The 22,409-nt window shown below is 39.3% G+C and overlaps 1 protein-coding gene and 1 long non-coding RNA gene across 4 annotated transcripts; one reads left to right on the forward strand and one right to left on the reverse strand.

Annotated features, from left to right (window-relative positions):
- Positions 1 to 11,685: 11,685 nt before the first annotated feature.
- Positions 11,686 to 20,332, forward strand: LOC135550439 (FUN14 domain-containing protein 1A-like). 3 transcript variants are annotated; one of them, XM_064981232.1, is made up of 5 exons: positions 11,686 to 11,769; positions 14,371 to 14,521; positions 14,645 to 14,720; positions 18,371 to 18,499; positions 18,706 to 20,332. In XM_064981232.1, exons 1-5 carry the CDS (start codon positions 11,751 to 11,753, stop codon positions 18,781 to 18,783), a joined length of 453 nt encoding a protein of 150 aa, XP_064837304.1. In that variant the 5' UTR covers positions 11,686 to 11,750; the 3' UTR covers positions 18,784 to 20,332. The 3 variants fall into 3 exon arrangements, with proteins under 3 accessions (XP_064837304.1, XP_064837305.1, XP_064837303.1); XM_064981233.1 differs by lacking the exon at positions 11,686 to 11,769 and adding an exon at positions 12,689 to 12,857; XM_064981231.1 differs by lacking the exon at positions 11,686 to 11,769 and adding an exon at positions 13,126 to 13,220.
- Positions 20,333 to 21,222: 890 nt separating this feature from the next.
- Positions 21,223 to 22,315, reverse strand: LOC135550440 (uncharacterized). Its single transcript, XR_010457110.1, has 3 exons — positions 22,216 to 22,315; positions 21,835 to 21,904; positions 21,223 to 21,402 (listed from the first exon to the last, which is right to left on the reverse strand). It is a non-coding gene; the product is annotated as an uncharacterized LOC135550440 (long non-coding RNA).
- Positions 22,316 to 22,409: the final 94 nt, after the last annotated feature.

Here is a 22,409-nt window from a genome sequence, read left to right on the forward strand (position 1 = left end):
TTCCTGGATTGGATAGCTGCATTTTCCCCCGCCTTCTTTCCAAGTAACGTTCAGTTAACCCTTGATGCTAGACCCTAATGTGTACCCATACTGTATGCCTATAAACGTACAATATTCTTTATCTGATGCGTAAAAAATATACAAATACATTCAATAAGAATTTACAACAGTGTTCAAGATTTATGGAACAGTTTAAGAGAGAGGCAAACACCATTGAGGTTTTAAAAATATAATTTGAGATAGAAACCAATGTATTAAGCTGTTCAAATAAAGTTTAGAATTATTATTTCAGTTGACAATTAGAGACACTTTAATTTAGTGGACCTATGTTGGGTGTAGCCATAGGGTGTGTCTTTCGCAGTATCCTCAGCAATCGGCGTATTCGATTATGCTGAGCCGCGGGGCATCGGGCGAAAGAGGGGTGAGAGGAGCGTCATGCTTAAATTGAACGGTAATCTGTGCCATTAAGTCTTGTTGCGGACAAGGCAGCATTGTGCATTGTCCAGAAACATACAACATGTCTTTTCCATACATTTTTTAAATCAAAATCAATCACTTTTGCATGGGGAAGACAGAATCCTAGTAATTACTTCACGTGCTTAAAAACGTCACTTTTGTTTTGAGCCGATTTCGCCATAGGCTTTGAACGGGGCAGCTGGCTCACGCCCGGGAGGCAACCCGGTTCCAAATCGAAAGCATTCAACTTTCAGCCGATTCTGAACAAGGCTATGCATGTGCCCGGGCGAGATGATTATGATTACTTCCTCTCTTATCTTGTTTGCAAGATTGCTCCTAGGACATTGTACATTGAAGAATTATCATAATCATCTCGCCCGGGCACATGCGTAACCTTGTTCAGAATCGGCTGAAAGTTGAATGCTTTCGATTTGGAGCGGGTTGCCTCCCGGGCAAATCCGAATTTTGAATCTTGGTCCACCAACATTTGGAGGGCCCTTAAGATCAGAGTCCCATCTCTTTGTATTATTATTATAATTGATTTGTATTTTATTTAAACTTTATTTAACTAGGCAAGTCAGTTAAGAACAAATTCTTATTTACAATGATGGCCTACACCGGGCATACCTGGACTGACCAAAACCTGGGCCAATTGTCCACACCTTATGGGACTCCCAATAATGGCCGGTTGTGAAACAGCCTGCCACACATCTATCAAAATGGCCCCGATCTTACATTTGTCCTCACCTCTACCCAGTGGAACATTAATATCAATTTTATCTTGTTTAAAGCTTTTTTGGCCATCTGGTCTACAATTTAATTCACTTCCACACACAAATGGACTGGGACCCAGTAGAATCTTACTACTACACCCATTCTCTCAATTCTCCATAATAACATGAATTCCTCCAATAGTAGGTCACTCCTGTTAGATTTGCCAGCTGATACACTATTCAACACAGACAGGGAATCTGAGCATGTTATAATTCTGACAGGTTGAACGTCCTCAATCCAGTCACTTTACCTCTACCTACATGTACATATTACCTCAATTACCTCGACTAACCTGTGCCCACACACATTAACTCTGTACCGGTACCCCCTGTATATAGCCCCACTACTGTTATTTTATTGTTGCTCTTTAATTATTTGATTTTGATTTGACAGCAACTACTATCTCCAACAGTTCAACTGAGTATACTGACAGTTAATTTGTTAGTCTTCTATATATCCCCACATCAAATTCAGGAATGTAAATCCTTGCTCTGGTGTGAAAAAGTGTAAAAATGCTTTAAAACTTCTTCCAATGTAATTGTAAACCAGTTTCCCTATATCACTGACTTCTGACAAATCTTTTACTTTCTTTACCAAGGTTAGATCAACAACAGGATCTGGGACTAACCATGGAGGAACATCCCTTATCACCACAGAGGGGCCAACCTCCAATTCCCTCAAACTACTCTCATCAGCAAGCTTTCCAATTGTCCAACCAAAACCACTGCCTAGTCTAATAGTATATTCCCTATTCCCTAGTCATCTAGAACAATAGCAGTGGGAGGATAAACCTCACAGCCTTTCAGCCTAACCCAATAAGCTAATGACAATTTATTACGCTGTATATCCAAAGGAATCTCATCTACCTCTACTAATAAGGCAACTGCTCGGCATCCGACCGTAAGGCGCAACAGAGGGTAGTGCGTAAGGACCAGTACATCACCGTGGCCAAGCTTCCTGCCATCAAGGACCTCTATACTGGGCGATGTCAGAGGAAGGCCCCAAAAAATTGTCAAAGACTCCAGTCACCTAAGTCATAGACTGTTCTCTCTGCTACCGCATGGCAAGCGGTACCGGAGCGCCAAGTCTAGGTCCAAAAGGCTCCTTAACAGCTTCTACCTCCAAACCATAAGTCTGCTGTACAATTAATCAAATGGCTACCAGGACTATTTGTATTGACCCCCCCCCCCCCTACTTGCTGTTTATTATCTATGCATAGTCACTTTACCCCTACCTACATGTATAAATTATCTCCACTAACCTGTACCCCCGCACATTGACTCGGTACCGGTACAATCTGTATATAGCCTCGATATTGTTATTTTACTGTGTTACTTTTAACAAATTTTTACTTAAGTATTTACTAAATCTTTCTTGAAATGCACTGTTAGTTAAGGGCTTATAAGTAGTCATTTCACGGTAAGGTCTACACCTGTTGTATTTGGAGCTTGTGACAATTACAATTTGATTTGATACAGATGTTGATTTAAATGAACCAATACATATCCTTAAAGCTATATACTCGATTCTGTCCAGCCTCTGAAGCCAAGTCTTCGTCGCTGTTCCAAAAACTATACACCCATTGCCAATTGGCGTCCTGATCAGAGCTCTATAAATATCCATCAACGATTGTCTGTCAGCACCAGAGACCAAGTGCATAAGATTCACCACCTTCTTACACTTTGTTTCAACATTTATGGCATGATCTTTCCATGTATATCGCTCATTGAACCAAACACCCAAATATTTGTACTTAAAAACCCTCCTCATAGACTGTCCATAATGAAACAACTGTATATTTTCAGCAACTTTCTTCTTTGAGAAGAACATACAGCAAGACCTGACCATTTAAAACCCCAGTCAATCGACCATCTTTCAACATCCTCTATAGCTTGTTGAATAAATTTGGTCACAAGATACTTTCCTTCCCCTCTTCCAAAAAGCTACTTCTTCAGCATATAGAGAAGCCCCAATGCCCCTACCTACATTTGAAAATACATTGTTAATCATAATATTGGATAAAATAGGACTGATAGCACTGCCTTGGGGAATACCATTGTCAACTCCGTAGGCATCAGATAAAATGGATCCCATTTTAACTTGAAAAGATTGAATAAATAAGAAGTTCAAAATCCAGTTATATAATCTCCCACCAATACCAAGTCTTTCTATCTTAATCAGTAGGCTCTCTCCATATAGTGTCATATGTCTTTTCAATGTCAAAAAAGACATTAACCATTACTTCTTTCATGACCAGAGTTTTTTTCAACTTCATTGCTCACCTTTACTAATGCATCCAAAGAAGATATATCTACCTTTACAGAATCCACTTTGACATTGACTCAATAAATCTCTATGTTCCAGGAAATAGGACAATCTGTTAACTATCATCTTTTCCATCAGTTTACACAAGTCAGAGGTCAGTGCTTTTGGTCTGTAACTATCAGCACATGAAGGGTCCTTACCAGGCTTTTCAAATGGTAATATTACTGCACCTTTCCAACCAGAAGGTAATTTTTATTTTATATTGAACCTTTATTTAACTAGGTAAGTCAGTTAAGAACAAATTCTTATTTACAATGCCGGTCTACGTCGGCCAAACACGGACGATGCTGGGCCAATTGTGCGCCGCCCTATGGGACTCCCAATCACGTCCGGTTGTGATACAGCCTGGATAGGTATAACCCCCTCACTTCAAATCGTATTAAATAATCCCAGGAGAACATACATAACCTCATCAGGTATATGGTTAAACATTACATAACACAACTGATTATGATCTTGGGCTGTATATCGACAGTATCCATTTTCTTCAAATCAAATGTTATTGGTCACATGCGCCGAATACAACAGGTGTAGAACTTACCGTGAAATGATTACGTACAAGCCCTTAACCAACAATGCAGTTCAAGAAATAGAGTTGATCAAATATTTACTAAATAAACTAAAGTTTTAAAAAATCAAATCAATCATAAAGTAACAAGAAAATGTACATAACAATAATGAGGCTATATACAGGGGGTACCGGTACCGAGTCACTGTGCGGGGGTACAGGTTATTCATGTTAATTTGTAAAGGGACTATGCATAGATAATAAACAGCAAGTAGCAGCAGTGTAAAAAAGGGGGAGGTTGGACCTAGATTTGGCGCTCCAGTAACACTTGCCGTGCGGTAGCAGAGAGAACAGTCTATGACTTGGGTGACCGGAGTCTGAATTTTTTTTGTTTATAGGTCCTGGATGTCAGGAAGCTTGGCCCCAGTGATGTATTGGGCCGTACTCACTACCCTCTGTAGCGCCTTGCGGTTAGATGCCGAGCAGTTACCATACCAGGCGGTAATGCAACTGGTCAGGATGCTCTCGATGGTGGAGGTGTAGAACTTTTTGAGGATCTGAGGACCTATGCCAAATCTTTTCAGTATCCTGTGGGAGAAAAGGTGTTGTCGTGCCCTTTTGAACACTGTCTTGGTGTGTTTGGACCATGATAGATGTTGGTGATGTGGACACCAATGAACTTGATGTACACATTAACATGAGCATGTAAAATCTCACTTGCATTGCATTATATACTTTGTCCAAATAACCCCACTTTGTACCCTAGCAAAAGTCTTCCCCAACAAGTCTGCTTTTTAAAAAATCAATTATGGCCATTTTTTACCCACAAACCCAGGCGAGATTAATCAAACCCCCTCATTATTAGTGCGTGCACGCCCTCTAGTGGTTTTCATTTTTCTTCACAGCTGAAGTGACCCAGGAAATTTCATAGGAGGACATATCATCTGATATCACTCCATGTCTGCACTCCCCTCCCTGAAGCTTGGGCTTTCCCACCTGTCCATGGAGAGAACCTACAGGAGATGGATAATCCATACAATGGACTTGTAGGGTTCATGCAGCAATGGCTTTTTTATTTTATTTACAAGAATATACTTTTTGGCTCAGAACTTGCATATCATTTGCATTGAACATTAAGTAGCTAGGATTAGAGAATGCAACCAAGATGTAAAGGTAAATGTGCCACCCTGTCTTGACTTAATCTGTGCTTTGGTTTTACCAACAAAAGCCGGATGTTTTAGTCTGATCTAATACTGGCTCCCTCCCAGTGAACATCAAAGACAATGTATATACAGACAGAAAAAAGCCCCACCCACACTCTGGGGTGGGCGGTAGTGATGAGCATTTACTTGCTGTACTTTGGGCTTCAAAACACTAAAAAGTTTCCCCTCTATGGATGCTGGTGTCAGTATGATTCACCAAAATGTTTATGCAAATGAAAAACTTCTTATGGAGTGCACAGCGAAAATAATGAAATTCTGATTTCTTGAAAAGATTATGAGATCACAGGAGGTCAACTTCGCCCCCACCCATCACACTCTCGCTGTTGTAAAAAGTTTTTTTTTATGTCAACACATACGATCCATACTTGGAAATGTCAAGTAATATCAAAGGCATAAACATTTGTAATAAGTGTCTTTAATTTTATTTTGTATTATTAAACTTTATCTACTTACTACTTTGTAGCTACTTGCAACTACTTAGCATGTTAGCTAACTCTTTCCCCAACCCTTAACCCTTAGCCCTAGGGTTCTGAATCTTTTTGGGCGACGGACCCCTTTTGTGATAGCAAATTCATCAGTGACCCCCTCATAATCAGAACACAGCGCGAGTGAGATAATAAATTGCATACAAGGAGTTTTACCATGACTTTGTGTACAAGGCCGGAGGTAACAAATCTCGGTTTCTTGGAAGGAACATTTTAAAGGTTCAGCTCTTGGCATTGGAGAGAGAAACCCCCAGTTTAAGCTCATTTCCTGCTATTCTAACTTTGGTAAAAAAAGTTCAAATTAAGATATCCTTCCCATCAATACTGTCCCAGCATCAACCGTTAGGGCCAGTTCTATGACTGTCTGGCAAATGTGTTACGAGCCTGTCATCTTGTGGTCATCACACAACACCTGTACTGAACTTTCAAGAATTAAGTCATAACAAGTCTGATAAACTTTTCAGAAAAAGTTGTGATCATAATAACCTTAATTGTTTTTGTTTTTTTAACAGATTCTTCTGAAAGTCTGTAAAAATGTAAATGTGAAATGAAATGTATTCATGAAATAAAAATGCTCCTTTACTGTTTTTTTTCTTAAATGAATGTACATCACCCTGGTCTTATGGCCTCATCCTTGTTTATTATTATTATCATTGCCATGATACTGTAGTAGCAAGAGAGAGGACAAAGAACAACACAACTAAAACTTTCACTAACATGATCTATTGTCTGTAACAAATAACATAGTCACTACTGTTGTATTCTGTTCTTATGGGGAAAAAAAGACAACAGAACATTTGCGAAAAGCACAAAAATCTGAAGTCATAATACACAATCCATTGACAATGTCAAATGAAACACTGTTCTCTCTCATCTTGACACTAAATATTAATATAAATATAAAGTATTATGAAGCAATATTATGAAGTAAGTACTAATCCAACTGCTAATGTTTAAAAGAAAATGTGGTTATTAAACTCCCTGCTAATAAAGTTCATAATGACACACAAGTTATGTTAATATTGAGCGTAAGTGCGTCAAAGAGCTACAAGAATTGGCTGAAGGGACATTCCCTAAAAGCTGACTAATTCATAATTCCCATCCAGGTGCCGGGAGAGACCCAGGGGAAATTTGATCGAGTGTGACATTACTAAACCATAGTCACTATCCCCTCCACTGTCACACAAACTCTTCAAGGCAACCCAGAGGAACCTGTCCTCTCAGACAACACAAACATAGGGCAAATCAATGTTTAAACAACTCTCTTCTGCAACCGAGGAAGTAACCTTTTTCTTCTTAGATTCTTAGAATTCGAGGTCTACTGAAGCAGGAAGGATGTGGAGCAATAGGCAGTGCTGCAGAGAGGCACCAAACGACAGATTCAGGTGGAGACAGGTCCACACAAACCAGCGGGTAGGTCTATGAAGAAATTGTTTCATCTTGAATGTTCATACAGTTTTAATGGTGAAATAATATTTATAAAATAACAAGCTGCAGGAGAATAAATGTATTGCAGCCTCTTGTATAGTTTAAGTCTTTAAAAAGCCAATATTGGCTGTTTCACATATCTAGTGGTTGAAAAGGAATCATCATGAAAGTAGATTTTAGATTCTATATAGTTGGAATAAAATGAGGCTAATTTGTTAAAGATGAAAAGATAAGATTCTGACCCTACATTCATTAAATATGGAAGTAAAGGTTGTGCCATTAACATTAAAAGTCAGATTTGGTAAATGTGACATGTTAACATGACCCATCCTTAATGAACATAGACATCACCCATCCTTAATGAACATAGACATCACCCATCCTTAATGAACATAGACATCACCCATCCTTAATGAACAGGACATTTCCTTGTGAGAAATGAATGTGTGAATGAATGTTGTAAAGGTAGTGTGGACACTCTTTGGAAATAAATATGTCAACTCTGTGAATGATAACTGGGGCATGGCGCTCCTTTCTCCGTCCTACAAAGACATAGACACTTTCACTTTAAAACAGCATGTAAAACACAACATGTGAGATTGGGCTTCTGACAAACCTTGCTGCAATGATATGTACTGTAACTCAAAGTTAATGGAGATGTAAGACTAGATTCAATTTTAATAAAGAATATATAATTGTATCATTTCCAAGTGTTTCTTGGGCTCAAGAAGTGGTTGTTTGTAATCAATAAGGCAAACATTTGCCTTTAAATTGCCAGGTTAGCATGGTTAAAATATATGCATCGCCATCTATTTTTATTAAAAACAATGGTTAGATCTTCACATCTCAAAGATTGGAAATATTTCAATTGCCATTGAGCTGCAGGCGCCTTCAAGACGGATCTGAACTCTCAACATGGATCACTAACACCAAGATGCCCATGGCTCACCCAGTACTCAGTGTAAGGTCTGTGTGATCAAAGTACAGCTACATCTGATTACTGGGTCAGTAATGACATTATAAGCTGCATGTGCCCAAACTGAGCACATCAATAGGTATGGGGACCATTATGCCAACTGTATTCTTGTTTAATAAAACACACCTTTGACTAAGTACAGTGTTGGTTATTATTTAGTGGTGTCTGCTAGACTTGTGTGATGAAGGGACAGAGATGAGAAGAGGAAGCCTCTTTAGACTATTGAGATGCAGCCTTTCTTAGCCAAAAACAACTCTCCTCTGCTCTACTTTCACTTGGAACATTTCCATTCTTTCTCACTTGGATACATTCAAAATAACAAAAACACAAAAGTATATTTAGTTGTCTTAACACTTTCATCAACTTTTCAAACCAGGATGTCCAACTTGGAAGAAAGATTGGAGTGAGATTTTACCCAGATGGCATCTGGGGGTCCTTCACCAGGAAAGTTGTAGTGGTTTAAAGCTAATTTCCTGGAATTCTATGTATTTTGACATGGCTTAGGCCTATGAAAAGTGTCAGGTGTAGTCAGAATGCTTTGAACATTAAATGAACACTCAAAATTCCACAACTTTGTTGCTTTGGGATTTTGGGGGAATTAAATTTAAGGTATACTAATATTTTTTGCAAACATACTTTTTAGGTGGTTTGACACTTTACTCAGACAGTAATGAAATTAGATGGGGAGACAGGCAAATGGGAGAAACAGTGGGATGGTCAGTGGGAATGCTCTGCACAGGAAATAATAATTAATGGTTGATGGCAGTGGTCTCCTTGTCCATAGACTGCTTTCAAGGTAATGACACAAACGTTTTGTCTTTTGTAATTTTGATGAACTATCTTTTTAAAAATAGGCCTGGAAGAAAATCCCGCTGGCTCTCCAGGAGGGTTGGCCACCCCTGAGCTATTTCTCAAGTGATGGGTATTTGAAAATGTTCTTGTAATAACAATACATTTTCTCAAAAACAAAATCACTCAACCTTCTATCACTCAATCTAATCAATATTCTAGTGGTTTACTAAATGAAGATCCTTGCCATCATCTTACTTTACATAGAAAAAATATGATGCATTGTGAGTCACCCGACCATCTCTGCCTAGCATGAGCACCGAGCTAAAATGTAAAAAATATATATTCTAGGCCTGGAGCATTTAATATCCAATGCTTATTTGTAGGAATTATTCAAAACTGTCTAAACTGCAAAAACTGCAAAAATACACAGCCTCAAATAATTCATTTTCAAATATCAGATTCCAAATCTATGACAACACTGCCAAAATTGGGAAGAAGAGGGATAATAAAATACTGTTCGTGTGGAGAATAACAGTAGTGTCCTTGCTGACAAGCACACTAACTACCTTTTATTTTAGCCCAATGTTAAGAATGAGAATTGTTCAACTGATCAGACTAAATAAAGTAAATTGATAATAAAATATCCTGAAGACAAGATTACATCAATCTTCCCCTACAATAAACCAAATGCAACCTTAAAGGTCCTCAATGATGTCACCATTGCCCTTGATTCTAAGTAAGATTGTGCTGCTATTTTTATTGACTTGGCCAAAGCGTTTGATACGGTAGACCATTCCATTCTTGAGGGCTGGCTAAGTATTGGTGCCTATTCGAGGTCTTTGGCCTGGTTTGCTAACTATCTCTCTCAAAGAGTGCAGTGTATAAAGTCAGAAAATCTGCTGTCTCAGCCATTGCCTGTCACCAAGGGAGTATCCCAAGGCTCAATCCTTGGCCCCACACTCTTCTCAATTTACATCAACAACATAGCTTAGGCAGTAGGAAGCTCTCTCATCCATTTATATCCAGAAGACACAGTCTTATACTCAGCTGGCCCCTCCCCGGATTGTGTTAAATGCTCTACAACAAAGCTTTCTTAGTGTCCAACAAGCTTTCTCTACCCTTAACCTTGCTCTGAATGCCTCCAAAACAAAGGTCATGTGGTTTGGTAAGAAGAATGCCCCTCTTCCCACAGGTGATATTACTATCTCTGAGGGTTTAGAGCTTGAGGTAGTTACCTCATACGAGTACTTGGAAGTATGGCTAGACAGTGCACTGCCCTCTCAGCACATATCAAAGCTGCATGCTAAAGTTAAATCTAGACTTCCTCTATTGTAATCGCTCCTCTTTCACCACAGCTACCAAACTAACCCTGATTCAGGTGACCATCCTACTCTTGCTAGATTACGGAGACATAATTTATAGATCGGCAGGTAAGGGTGCTCTCAAGCGGCTAGAAATTCTTTACCATTCGGCCATCAGATTTGCCACCGATGCTCCTTATAGGACACATCACTGCACTCTATTCTCTTCTGTAAACTGGTCATCTCTGTATATCCGTTGCAAGATCCACTGGTTGATGCTTATTTATGAAACCCTCTTAGGTCTCACTCCCCCCTATCTGAGATATATACTGCAGCCCTCATCCTCCACGCGTTCTGCCATCACATTCTGTTAAAGGTCCCCAAAGCACACACATCCCTGGGTCGCTCAACTTTTCAGTTCGCTGCAGATAGCGACTGGAACGAGCTGCAACAAACACTCAAACTGGACAGTTTTATCTCAGTCTCTTCATTCAAAGACTCAATCATGGACACTCTTACTGACGGTTGTGGCTGCTTTGTGTGATGTATTGTGGTCTCTACCTTCTTGATCTTTGTGCTGTTGACTGTGCTCAATAATGTTTTGTGATGCTACCATGTTGTTGTTATGTTGTGTTGCTGCCATGCTGTGTTGTGTTGTCATGTGTTGCTACTTTGCTATGTTGTTGTCTTAGGTATCTCTTTATGTAGTGTTGTGTTGTCTCTCTTGTTGTGATGTGTGTTTTGTCCTATATTTATATTGTATTTATACTGTATTTGTTTTATCCCAGGCCCCTGTCCCAGCAGGAGGCCTTTTGCCTTTTAGTAGGCCATCATTGAATAAAAATTAAAATAAATATTTGCATATTTATAATCAAACTTACACTATTGGGTTCACAATCCTTTTGACAAAATAATTTTCATAGTTATAAATCAGGTCATCCTGCCAAACTTCCCTGCTAAAACAGCGCTACCATGCTGCTCTTTTGACTGTTTTATAAACTCAGCAGAGAACCTTGCTCTCCATTCAGCTCCACTCTAATCTTGAGGGCCGTTACTTTAAAATGCAAATCCTTACATTGCTAGATCACAAGATAGGACAATGATAGAGGTTCCGTGCTTGATGTTAAATTGCGGTCTCAGTTGCTCCTATTTCAAAATGATTTGGAGCACAGTTGAAAAGTTAACACGCTATATACAATGGACTGATTAGAAAAATAAAATCAGTACATTCCAATGCGTGAGATATAAGAGGTGGGCGTGTGAAGAAAGTCAATATGTGTAGTGCTAGGGCAAAAAACAAAACGTACACCCAGGGGCCCACGACCGAGTTTTGGAAACCCTCAATTGAGCTATGGTCTAATGAACACCAGAAAGGTAGGATGTGTGTAAAGGCCCTATTCATCGAAATGGTACGGGCCAATTTTGTGATGTAACACGTGACATGTCGGATGGGCTGGGTTACAACCAAATGTATTGAGAAACATGGCCGAGAAGAATAAAGGTGAGAAACAAGTTAGCAATATCAATATTTTAAATATATTGCCATCGCTACCTATATCACAAAATGTAGTCTTTAATCTGAGTAAAGAGGTCAAATACCATCAAACAAATGCAGTTACGCTAATGCACATGAACACGGTTGTCCTTCGGAAGGTTAGCTAGCTAAGGTAGAATGTGTAACGTGGGTGGGTGGGTGTGTTGGTTGGTAGCTAGCTTTGGTAGGCTAACTACTGAACTAGCTAGCTACAACATTTTACATACTACGACAAACATTGGGCTAGTTCAATCACTTCGAACATGTATTACTCCTTAGCTGTTATGACATTACAGTATGTCTGACTGTTTACTGACAACTGCGGAGGTTATAGGACCCCGCCTACTTGTTTTACACTGAACCAAAATATTAACGAAACATGCAACAATTTCAAAGATTTGACTGAGTTACAGTTAGTAAGCAATCAGTCAATTGAAATAAATGAATTAGGCCCTGATCTATGGATTTCATATTACTGGTATCTGGTGTGACCACAATTTGCCTCGTGCAGGGTGACATCTCATTCGCTTAGAGATGATTAGGCTGTTAATTGTGGCCTGTGGAATGTTGTCCCACTCCCCTTCAATGGCTGAGCGAGGTTGCTGGATATTGGGGGGAACTGGAACACCCTGTGGTACGCGTCTAACCAGAGCATCTCAAACATGCTCAATGGGTGATGTATGCAGGCCATTAAAACCTGTCATTTCCAGCATCCAGGAATTGTGTACAGATCCTTGCGACATGGGGTTGTGCATTATCACGCTGAAACATGAGGCGGTGGATGAATGGCACGACAATAGGCCTCAGGATTTCATCACAGTATTTCTGCATTCAAATTGCCATTGGTTTAAAATGCAATTTGTGTTCGTTGTCTGTAATTTATGCCTGCCAATACCATGACCCCACTGCTACCATTGGGCACTCCGTTCACAATGTTGACATCAGCAAACCACTCACCCACACAACACCATACATCTGCCATCTGACCAGTACAGTTGAAACTGGGATTAATTTGTGAAGAGCATACTTCTCCAGCATGATAGTGGCCATCGAAGGTGAGAATATGTGCTTCACTGAGATGGTCTGTGCAGAAGTTCTTCGGTTGTGCAAACCCAGTTTCATCAGCTGTCTGGGTTGCTGGTCTCAGACAATCCCGTAGGTGAAGAAGCCTGATGTTTAGGCCCTGGGCTGGTGTGGTTGCAAGTGGTCTGCAGTTGTGAGGCTGGTTGGACGTACTGCAAAATTTTCTAAAATTATGTTGGAGGTGGGCTTATGGTATAGAAATTAATGTTAAATTCTCTGGCAACAGCTCTGGTGGACATACCTGCTGTCAGCATGCTCCATCAAAACTTGAGACATCTGTGGTGTTCTGATGACAACTGCACATTTTAGTGCCCTTTTATTGTCCCCAGCACAAGGTAATCATGTTTAATCAGCTTCTTGACATGCCACATCTGTCAGGGGGATGGATTATCTGGGCAAAGGAGACATGCTCACTAACGGGGATGTAAACAAATTTTGTGCACAAAATTTGAGAGAAATTAGCTTTCTATGCGTATGGAACAGCTTGTGGATCTTTTATTTCAGCTCATGAAACATGGGACCAACACTTTACATGTTGCATGGGTCAAGAATTAGCTCTACTGAGCTAATCACAAGTCTGTCTGACTGATGAGAAATCGATACCCATTAGATGTCTTTGGGCTGGTCTATTTTAGGCTTTTAATGCAGCTTTTCCCATTCTTGGTCCTCTAGGCCCCAAGAGGTGCATGTTTTTTTTTTTTACTCAACATAGTGGCTTCAAATGATCAAAGTTCTTAATTTTCTTTTACCCCTTTTTCTCCCCAATTACGTGGAATCCAATTGTTTTAGTAGCTACTAACTTGTCTCATCGCTACAACTCCCGTATGGGCTCGGGAGAGACAAAGGTTGGAAGTCATGCGTCCTCCGATACACAATCCAACCAAGCCGCACTGCTTAGTTTTTCATTTAAAATTATTATACAAAATTCTTGCAACCAATAGAATGCTCAGCAGATTTTGCTGCAACTAGACAGAATCATTACATCACTTGTTTTGGTACTGCTTGTATGTAGCTTGTTTTTGAATAATTGCAACACTTACCTGGAGCAAACTCTGTAAATAGCACTGCTGGGTGATTTGAAAAGTCAGTAAATCGAAAAATAATATAATACTCTTAGCAAACATTTGCTTCTTTAATTTGCAATCTGTAGACAATGACAATAGAAAGGTTCAGAACTTTGGTGAAATAGCACAGTTAAATGTATATATACAAATGGAAATCAAAACTGGATGGTGGGACTAAAAATAACAAAAATGAACTAATATAAAATATATACTGTCTGTAAAATATGTCTGTAAAATGTATGTATAAACTGGGAGTATATGTGGGGATTGGAAATTATGCAGATGTGGCGTAAGATACACAATGCACACATTATTTCTACTGTTGAGGCCATCCAACTTGCATTTCAGTGTCTTGCAAGGTCATGTGAGCCAAGGACGATTAAGCGTATGACACATTTTTAATTATTACTTTTTCTTCTAGATAAGAGTGAGGAGACCTTTGAAATCATGGACGTAGTAGAGTATGCCAAGAAACAGAGATGGTGGAACAAAATATTTGGCGAGAACTCTGGGCCCGTAGCAGAGAAGTATAATGTTGCCACCCAGCTTGCCATTGGTGGAGTGTCTGGCTGGTGAGTCGATCAGTCCTGAATGTGTTAATATTAAACAGAACTAAGCCATGAGAATCTGGTGGTGTAATTTAACCGGTTAAATTACTTGGCAGTTCTCTGTTTGACTGCTGTGTTTCCTCTTAGGTGTGCAGGGTATTTGTTCCAGAAAGTTGGGAAGCTGGCAGCTTCGGCAGTGGGTGGAGGCTTCTTTTTCCTTCAGGTAGGGCTTGACTTATTTACGTCAATTTATTTTCTTGTTTTGATAATCCTTAGTTCTAAATGATACCTGACCATTTTTTGGAGCCACATTTAACACAGATTCTGACACTCATGTGTCATTAGGACACATGGAGGTGTGTTATGACCATAGACTATGGCCGTGTCCGAAATCTGGCTTGCCTACTACTTACTTAAACTGCATACTGTGTACTAATCATACTACATACTATTTAGAATGTACTGTTTAGAAAAATAAAAAGCAGTAAGTCGCTAATATTAGCACATTAGGCTCAACCTACTGAGAATGCAACATTAATTCACAGTTGCGGTGATTCCTACCATTCGTTAATTTTGGTACAGCGTGTCCCCTTAGCTGTTTAGCAGCTGTTGTCAAACTCACACACAGGTTTGACAACACACTCAAAGACGAATCTGGCCGCATGAGGGGCACAGCATTCTAAAGCACTGCATCGCTATAGACCTGGTTCGATCCCAGGCTGTGTAACAGCCGGTAATGACCGGGATACCCATGAGGTGGCGCACAATTGGCCCAGCGTCGTCCGGGTTAGGGGAGGATTTGACCGGCTGGGATTTCCTTGTCCCATCGTGCTCTAGCGACTCCTTGTGTCGGCCGGGCGCCTGCAAGCACCCTTCGGTCGCCAGCTGTACAGTGTTTACTCCGACACATTGGTGCGGCTGGCTTCTGGGTTAAGCGAGCAGTGCGGCTTGGCAGGATCGTGTTTCGGAGGACCCATGGCTCTCGACCTTTGCCTCTCCCGAGTCCGTAGGGGAGTTGCAGCGATGGGACAAGCCTGTAACTACCAATTTGGATATCATGAAAAAGGGGTAAAAGTACAAGAAACGGAATAACAAAAAGACTATTCTCTTCCTCAAGTGTACAGCGAATTCTACGAGATGAAAATACAAAAAGAGTATGACATCCTGGCATTTAAAGCATCCAACATTTTAGAATGTCACAAACGACTATGGACAATTAGGGAATGTAATACATGGAAGATATCAATAGCCCTTTGTATGGAACATATGGGATGACAAATACACTGATAGAAATGAGTTTGCTCTAATTATTTCTCGAATGTTTGTTATTCTCAATGCAACCCTTGCCTAAGTACTTAGCATTAGGAAAGTGTAAAATGTGCTGTCAAAAGCTTTAGTAGTATTTTTCACTGTTAAATTTAATAATGCAAAAACACTGTTGGAGAAGAAAGTAAAAGTCCAATATGTGCCATGTAAAAAAGCTAACGTTTAAGTTCCTTGCTCAGAACATGAGAACATATGAAAGCTGGTGGTACCTTTTAACATGAGTCTTGTATATTCCCAGAAATTTTAGGTTGTAGTTATTATAGGAATTATAGGACTATTTCTCGTTCTATATACCTTTGACTATTGGATGTTTTTATAGGCACTATAGTATTGCCAGCCTAATCTCGGGAGTTGATAGGCTTGAAGTCATAAACAGCGCTGTGCTTCAAGCATTGCTAAGAGCTGCTGGCAAACACAGGAAAGTGCTGTTTGAATGAATGCTTACAAGCCTGCTGCTGCCTACTTCCGCTCAGACTGCTCTATCAAATATCAAATCATAGACTTAATTATAATATAATAAACACACAGAAATATGAGTCTTAGGTCATTAATATGGTAAAATCCGGAAACTATAATTTCGAAAACATAAAGTTTATTCTTTCAGTGAAATACGGAACCGTTCCGTATTTTATCAAACGGCTGGCATACATAAGTCTAAATATTGCTGTTACATTGCACAACCTTCAATGTTGTCGTCATTACGTCAAATTCTGGCAAATTAATTACGGTCTTTGTTAGGAAGAAATGTTTTTCACACAGTTCGCAACGAGCCAGGCGGCCCAAACTGCTGCATATACCCTGACTCTGCTTGCACAGAACGCAAGAGAAGTGACACAATTTCCCTAGTTAATATTACCTGCTAACATGAATTTCTTTTCACTAAATATGCAGGTTTTAAAAAATATACTTGTGTATTGATTTTAAGAAAGGCATTGTTTATGGTTAGGTTCATTGGTGCAACGACAGTGCTTTTTTCACAAATGTGCTTGTTTAATCATCACCCGTTTGGCAAAGTAGGCTGTGATTTGATGATAAATTAACAGGCACCGCATTGATTATTTGCATCGCTGGACAAGTTAGTTAAACTAGTAATATCATCAACCATGTGTAGTTAACTAGTGATTATGTTAGGATTGATTGTTTTTTATAAGTTTAATGCTAGCTAGCAACTTACCTTGGCTCATTGCTGCACTCGCGTAATAGGTGGTCAGCCTGCCACGCAGTCTCCTTGTGGAGTGCAATGTAATCGGCCATAATCGGTTACCGATTGTTATGAAAACTAGAAATTGGCCCTAATTAATCGGCCATGCCGATTAATTGGTCGACCTCTAGCATATACCCAGGTGGGTGATTGAACGCTGAACTGAGGTCCACACTCCAGTCCAGTTGGTGATGGTAATGCGCCTTAAAGTTGGTTTTCAACCGACATATAAAGTTCAAAGAAGATGAAGACAAAAGAAGACTGAAGGAGGAAAGATTACAAGAATCTGTGGCTTAATTGCCGGGGTAGAGGACCTTGTGCATTTCAGATAAAATAACAGCCCAATGTTTATATCCCTGAACAAATGATCTAGCTAGCTAGCTAAATGGCCATGAATGTTTCATGTGTTTCGACCTGTCCCCAAATTAATATAGGAGGTTGAGTTTGTTTTGATATTTCAACCTGCGTGTCCCCATCGCGTCTGGTGTGGAAGGACAAAATGAACATGCACGCGGACACACCTGGTCTAGTCAACATTGCATTTATGCCTTGTATCATATACATGTTTTGGAATATTTGTTATCTGTATCTATATTTTTTCTTGTTATTTTCATTGTCATTTAGGTCATTATTGTGGAGTCACTACAATGTTGTTGATCCATCCTCAGTTTTCTCCCATCACAACCATTTAAAATCGTTAATCAGTTTCCTTACTGTCCTGCAGCTCAGTTCAGAAGGACAACTGCATCTTTGTGTCTGGGTGGTTTTAATACATCATCCACATCATAATGATTAACTTGACCATGCTTAAATATATAGTAAATGTTTGATTTAATGTTGTAACCGATATACCAATCACTGAGGCTGTTGAAAAGCTCCCTGGTCTTTGTAGTTGAATCTGTGCTTGAAATTCAATACTTGATTGAGGGACCTCACAGATGTATTTATGTATGTATTGGGGACAGAGGAAGGGGTAGTCATTCAAACGTCTTGTCATCCCCTATTATTTCTCAGAGTCCATATAACTTTTGTGATTAGTTAAGCCAAATGTGACTTCTGAACTAATTTAGGCTTGCCTAAACAAAGGGGTGAATACTTATGGAACAAATTCATTTTTTAATTTGTAAACATTTGTAGAATTTTCTTTTCACTTTGACATTATGGCATATTTTGTGTAGATCAATGACAAAAAAAATACAATGAAATCTTTCAATCCCTCTTTGTAATGCAACAAAATTGGAAAACAGTTCACGGGGCTGCATACTTTATATAGGCACTGTATCTCTGTGGTTATGATGACCAAGTCACATTGCCATTATTGGTGGGTGTGATTAATTTCCTTCTAGATTGCCAATCACACAGGATACATCAAAGTGGACTGGAAGAGGGTGGAGCGTGATGTAAACAATGCCAAGAAGCAGCTGAAGTTGAATGCAGAAAAGCCCACTAAGGAAGTCAGGACAAAAGTGGATGAGGTAAGGGGTTATCATGGTCTATTACAAAATGGTGGATGTTTCTTCTCTGATTCATGTTTTAATATGCTCAGGACTAAAATGATTTTGAAGTCATCCACACCTCTTTTTTTTTACTCTAGAGTATAAAAGAGAACAATGTTAAAGAACAATACTCTGCAAAACTTTACCATCGATTTAAAGGTGCTTTTTCTTTTTTGTCTTACCAGGTGCAGACATTTGTGAAGAAGAATATTATCCTCACAGGAGGTTTTGCTGGGGGATTTCTGCTGGGCTTGGCCTCTTAAGAGCCTCTCATTTCGGTCTTTACTTAATATGTTTTGTCTCATACAAGGCTGAAAACAGCTTAAACCTAAGCAGCTATCTAGATATGTAAGTAGACTCCATTGATATCATATGTCAAGCTAATTCATAGGTTTGGTGGGTTTTTTGGCATGTGTCAATTTGAAAACAGCCTTTTAGATACTATGTCTGTGGTTAAAGTTTATGCATGGTCTATGCACATATGGCAGGAGCATTGGCTTTAATTTTTCTATGGGTTGTTTTGGTATTGTACTTATTTGAGAGATTGTTCAGATCCACTTCAATAGTTGTATCTGTATGCATTCAGATGGCACTCAGGGTTCTCCCCAGGAATTTTTTAAAACAAGGTGTTTCTGCTGAGTATGGCTGGGGGGTGGCCCTGAGGGGTGTAGTGCCCCCCTTTGGACTCAGTTTATTTATTTATTTATGACGCACCTCTAACTGCCATTTCCTGCAATCTAGAGAAAAAATGGCCTATGATACATAAAGTGGAGCAGCGCCTCTTACATTCTTTAGGGAGAACCCTGGAACTGGAGCAAAGCCCTTTAGCGTGTTTTGTAACATCCTTCATTTTCTAAGTTAAGATCAACAAGGTTGTTATGTGTTTAAATGTTACTTCAAACCGAAGGGTTTGAGTTAAAAGCCGTCATTGAAAATAAGAATTTGTTCTTAACTGACTTGCCTAGTTAAATAAAGGTAAAATAAATAAAAATGTATATGTATGAGTAAATACTGTATGACAGGACTAGGAGGACACAGTAACGCAAGTTTGAATGGTATTTGAAGTTATATTCTTACCTGAAAATCAGTGACATTTCAAAGTATAACTCAAAGAAAATCATGTGTGCATATTAACCGTCCCCAATAGTATTGACTTATTTACCAGTGCAGGAGGTTGCGTGTGAAGTATTTATTTGAGACCAAAGAGTGAGATGGCAAGACTGGACATATGATTTGGCTTTCTAATTCCCTGCAAAGAGTGAGGCGTGTCATGTGTGTAAGTACAGGCTGTGCACATTATCAAAAGCTAGGGTGTATTTGTTATTTGGATTCTGTTGTAAAATGTAGTGCAACGGAACCTGTTTACTCCAAACAGAAAATGTTTTGCAGTGAAAACAAGTTTGTTCTTTCTGAAAAATTCAAGTAGGTTCTGTTTGCTTCCTCGTAAATGTTTTTTGTTGCAGAACTTTTTGCAATAGACCAAACATTTTACAACAATCAGGCTAATGAATACACCCTTGCCTAACAGCATACAAGGCTTCTGTTTCACAAACAACTATGGACAATTATGAATGTAATACATGGAAGATATCAATAGCCATTTGTATGGAACATATGGGATGACAAATACACTGATAGAAATTAGTTTCCTCTAATTATTTCTCCAATGTTTATTCTCCTCAATGCAACCCATGCCTAAGTACTTATCATTAGGAAAGTGTAAAATGTGCTGTCAAAAGCTTTAATAGTATTTTTCACTGTTAAAATGCAATATTTTGTTACAAGTAAAATGTATCATTCTGGGAGAAGTAATCAAGTGAATTGTCTTTTAGAATGATTTTGTTTGAGTTTTACTGACTGCGTCCTCCTAGGATAATTGACTGTCAATATAAACAACTCTATTACATTACAACATGGATGGGCAACTCCAGTCCTCGGGGCCTGAGTGGTGTCACACATTTACCCCGGCTAACACAACTGTGACACCAATCAACTAATCATGATCTTCAGTTAAAAATGTAATTAGTTTAATCAGCTGTGTTTGCTAGGAATGGGTTAAGTGTGTCAGCACTCCGGCCTCCAAAGACGGCTATTGCCAATCCCTGCATTAGAAGCATTGTCATTATATTCTACAGTTTCAAGTGTCCGCAATCATGTCAGGATGCAGTAGGGATTTTAGGCTCTGTTGACTTCTGTTCCCTCACAAACCCTAAACTATCAAAATAGAGTGGCACACTCCATATATAAACTCCCAGTAAATTATTGGGTATTTACCAACATTTTGGCATCACTGTGCCTTTGTCAGGCTAATGTCATGAATACTTGAACCAGGTTATGTAGACAGTGCAATTAGTGTAACCAATGACAATAGTGAGGGGTGTGTCAAATCAAATTTATTTATATAGCCCTTCGTACATCAGCTGAGGCGGCAGGGTAGCCTAGTGGTTAGAGCGTTGGACTAGTAACCGAAAGGTTGCAAGTTCGAATCCCCAAGCTGACAAGGTACAAATCTGTCGTTCTCCCCCTGCCCCCTAACCCACTGTTCCTAGGCCGTCATTGAAAATAAAAATTTGTTCTTAACTGACTTGCCTAGTAAAATAAAGGTAAAAATTAATATCTCAGTGCTGTACAGAAACCCAGCCTAAAACCCCAAACAGCAAGCAATGCAAGGAAAAACTCCCTAGGAAGAAACCTAGAGAGGAACCAGGCTATGTGGGGCGGCCAGGTGGAGATTATAACAGAACATGGCCAAGATGTTCATAAATTACCAGCATGGTTGAATAATAATAAGGCAGAACAGTTGAAACTGGAGCAGCAACACGGCCAGGTGGACTGGGGACAGCAAGGAGTCATTATGTCAGGTAGTCCTGGGGCATGGTCCTCTGAGAGAAAGAAAGAGAGAATTAGAGAGAGCACACTTAAATTCACACAGGACACCGAATAGGACAGAAGAAGTACTCCAGATATAACAAACTGACCCTAGCCCCCCGACACATAAACTACTGCAGCATCTGGAGGCTGAGACAGGAGGGGTCTCATAATGATTAAGTTAATTTGTGAAACTATTCAACAGTTTATCGCATATTAAATATTAGGCTATTATCATATAGAAACAATTTTATATTGTGCATAATATTAGCATCAACATACATTGTTTTGTATTTGATATGTTACATGTAGTCTTTTGGTTCAACCTTAATGCACAATAAGCATCATCAACAGTGGGAACATATTAGGTGTACACTAATAAGCTGTAGAAAGAATATACATTTGAGACTTGTTCATATGCAAACCCTGAGCAGCAGACTTCTCACCTGCATGCTCACAGCACATATGCATAGCTCTTATCACATCACCGCACCTGCTCTCTCTGTACTTGTTTGCCTGGAAGAAAAACACAGTGGGCCAAGTTAATGTAATACATGAAACCCAATCAGATATCAAAACATTTATTCACATCATATAAATAGGTAGATAATGCTGGGGGGGGTTATAAATAAGCATCAACCAGAGGGTTTTGCGATGGGTACACAGAGATGACCAGTTTACAGAGGAGAATAGAGTGCAGTGTCCGTTAAGGGCCATTTTTGGACATAATTAATTACGTGGAAAAATATTATGACCCATTAACCACCAGTAGATATTAAAATTATAGATGTTAAACTCTGATTTTATACCTGTTCTTCAGGACTTACACAATATTTGCTGCAAACGTCTCCGGAATCCCGGGTGCTTACTCAAATGTCGTCCGACTGGATTGGCTGCGCTACGGACTTTGCTAATTAAATTGCAGAATAATAATTATATTATTTTGTTTGTCTATAAATGTATTGTTTTTGTGGATAACGCACGACTATAAAAAAAGTGTACGCTTTTGAGCGCTAAGTGG

The sequence above is a fragment of the Oncorhynchus masou genome, chromosome 12, assembly GCF_036934945.1.
Source record: "Oncorhynchus masou masou isolate Uvic2021 chromosome 12, UVic_Omas_1.1, whole genome shotgun sequence".
Taxonomy (NCBI): Eukaryota; Metazoa; Chordata; class Actinopteri; order Salmoniformes; family Salmonidae; genus Oncorhynchus; species Oncorhynchus masou.

Excerpts from the sequence above, each read along its gene's own strand:
- LOC135550439 (XM_064981231.1), top strand. The coding sequence starts at position 13,175 with ATGACAACTGCACATTTTAGTGCCCTTTTATTGTCCCCAGCACAAG. Across the intron at positions 14,721-18,370 it reads GAGGCTTCTTTTTCCTTCAG|ATTGCCAATCACACAGGATA; the intron begins GTAGGGCTTGAC and ends ATTTCCTTCTAG. Across the intron at positions 18,500-18,705 it reads TCAGGACAAAAGTGGATGAG|GTGCAGACATTTGTGAAGAA; the intron begins GTAAGGGGTTAT and ends TTGTCTTACCAG.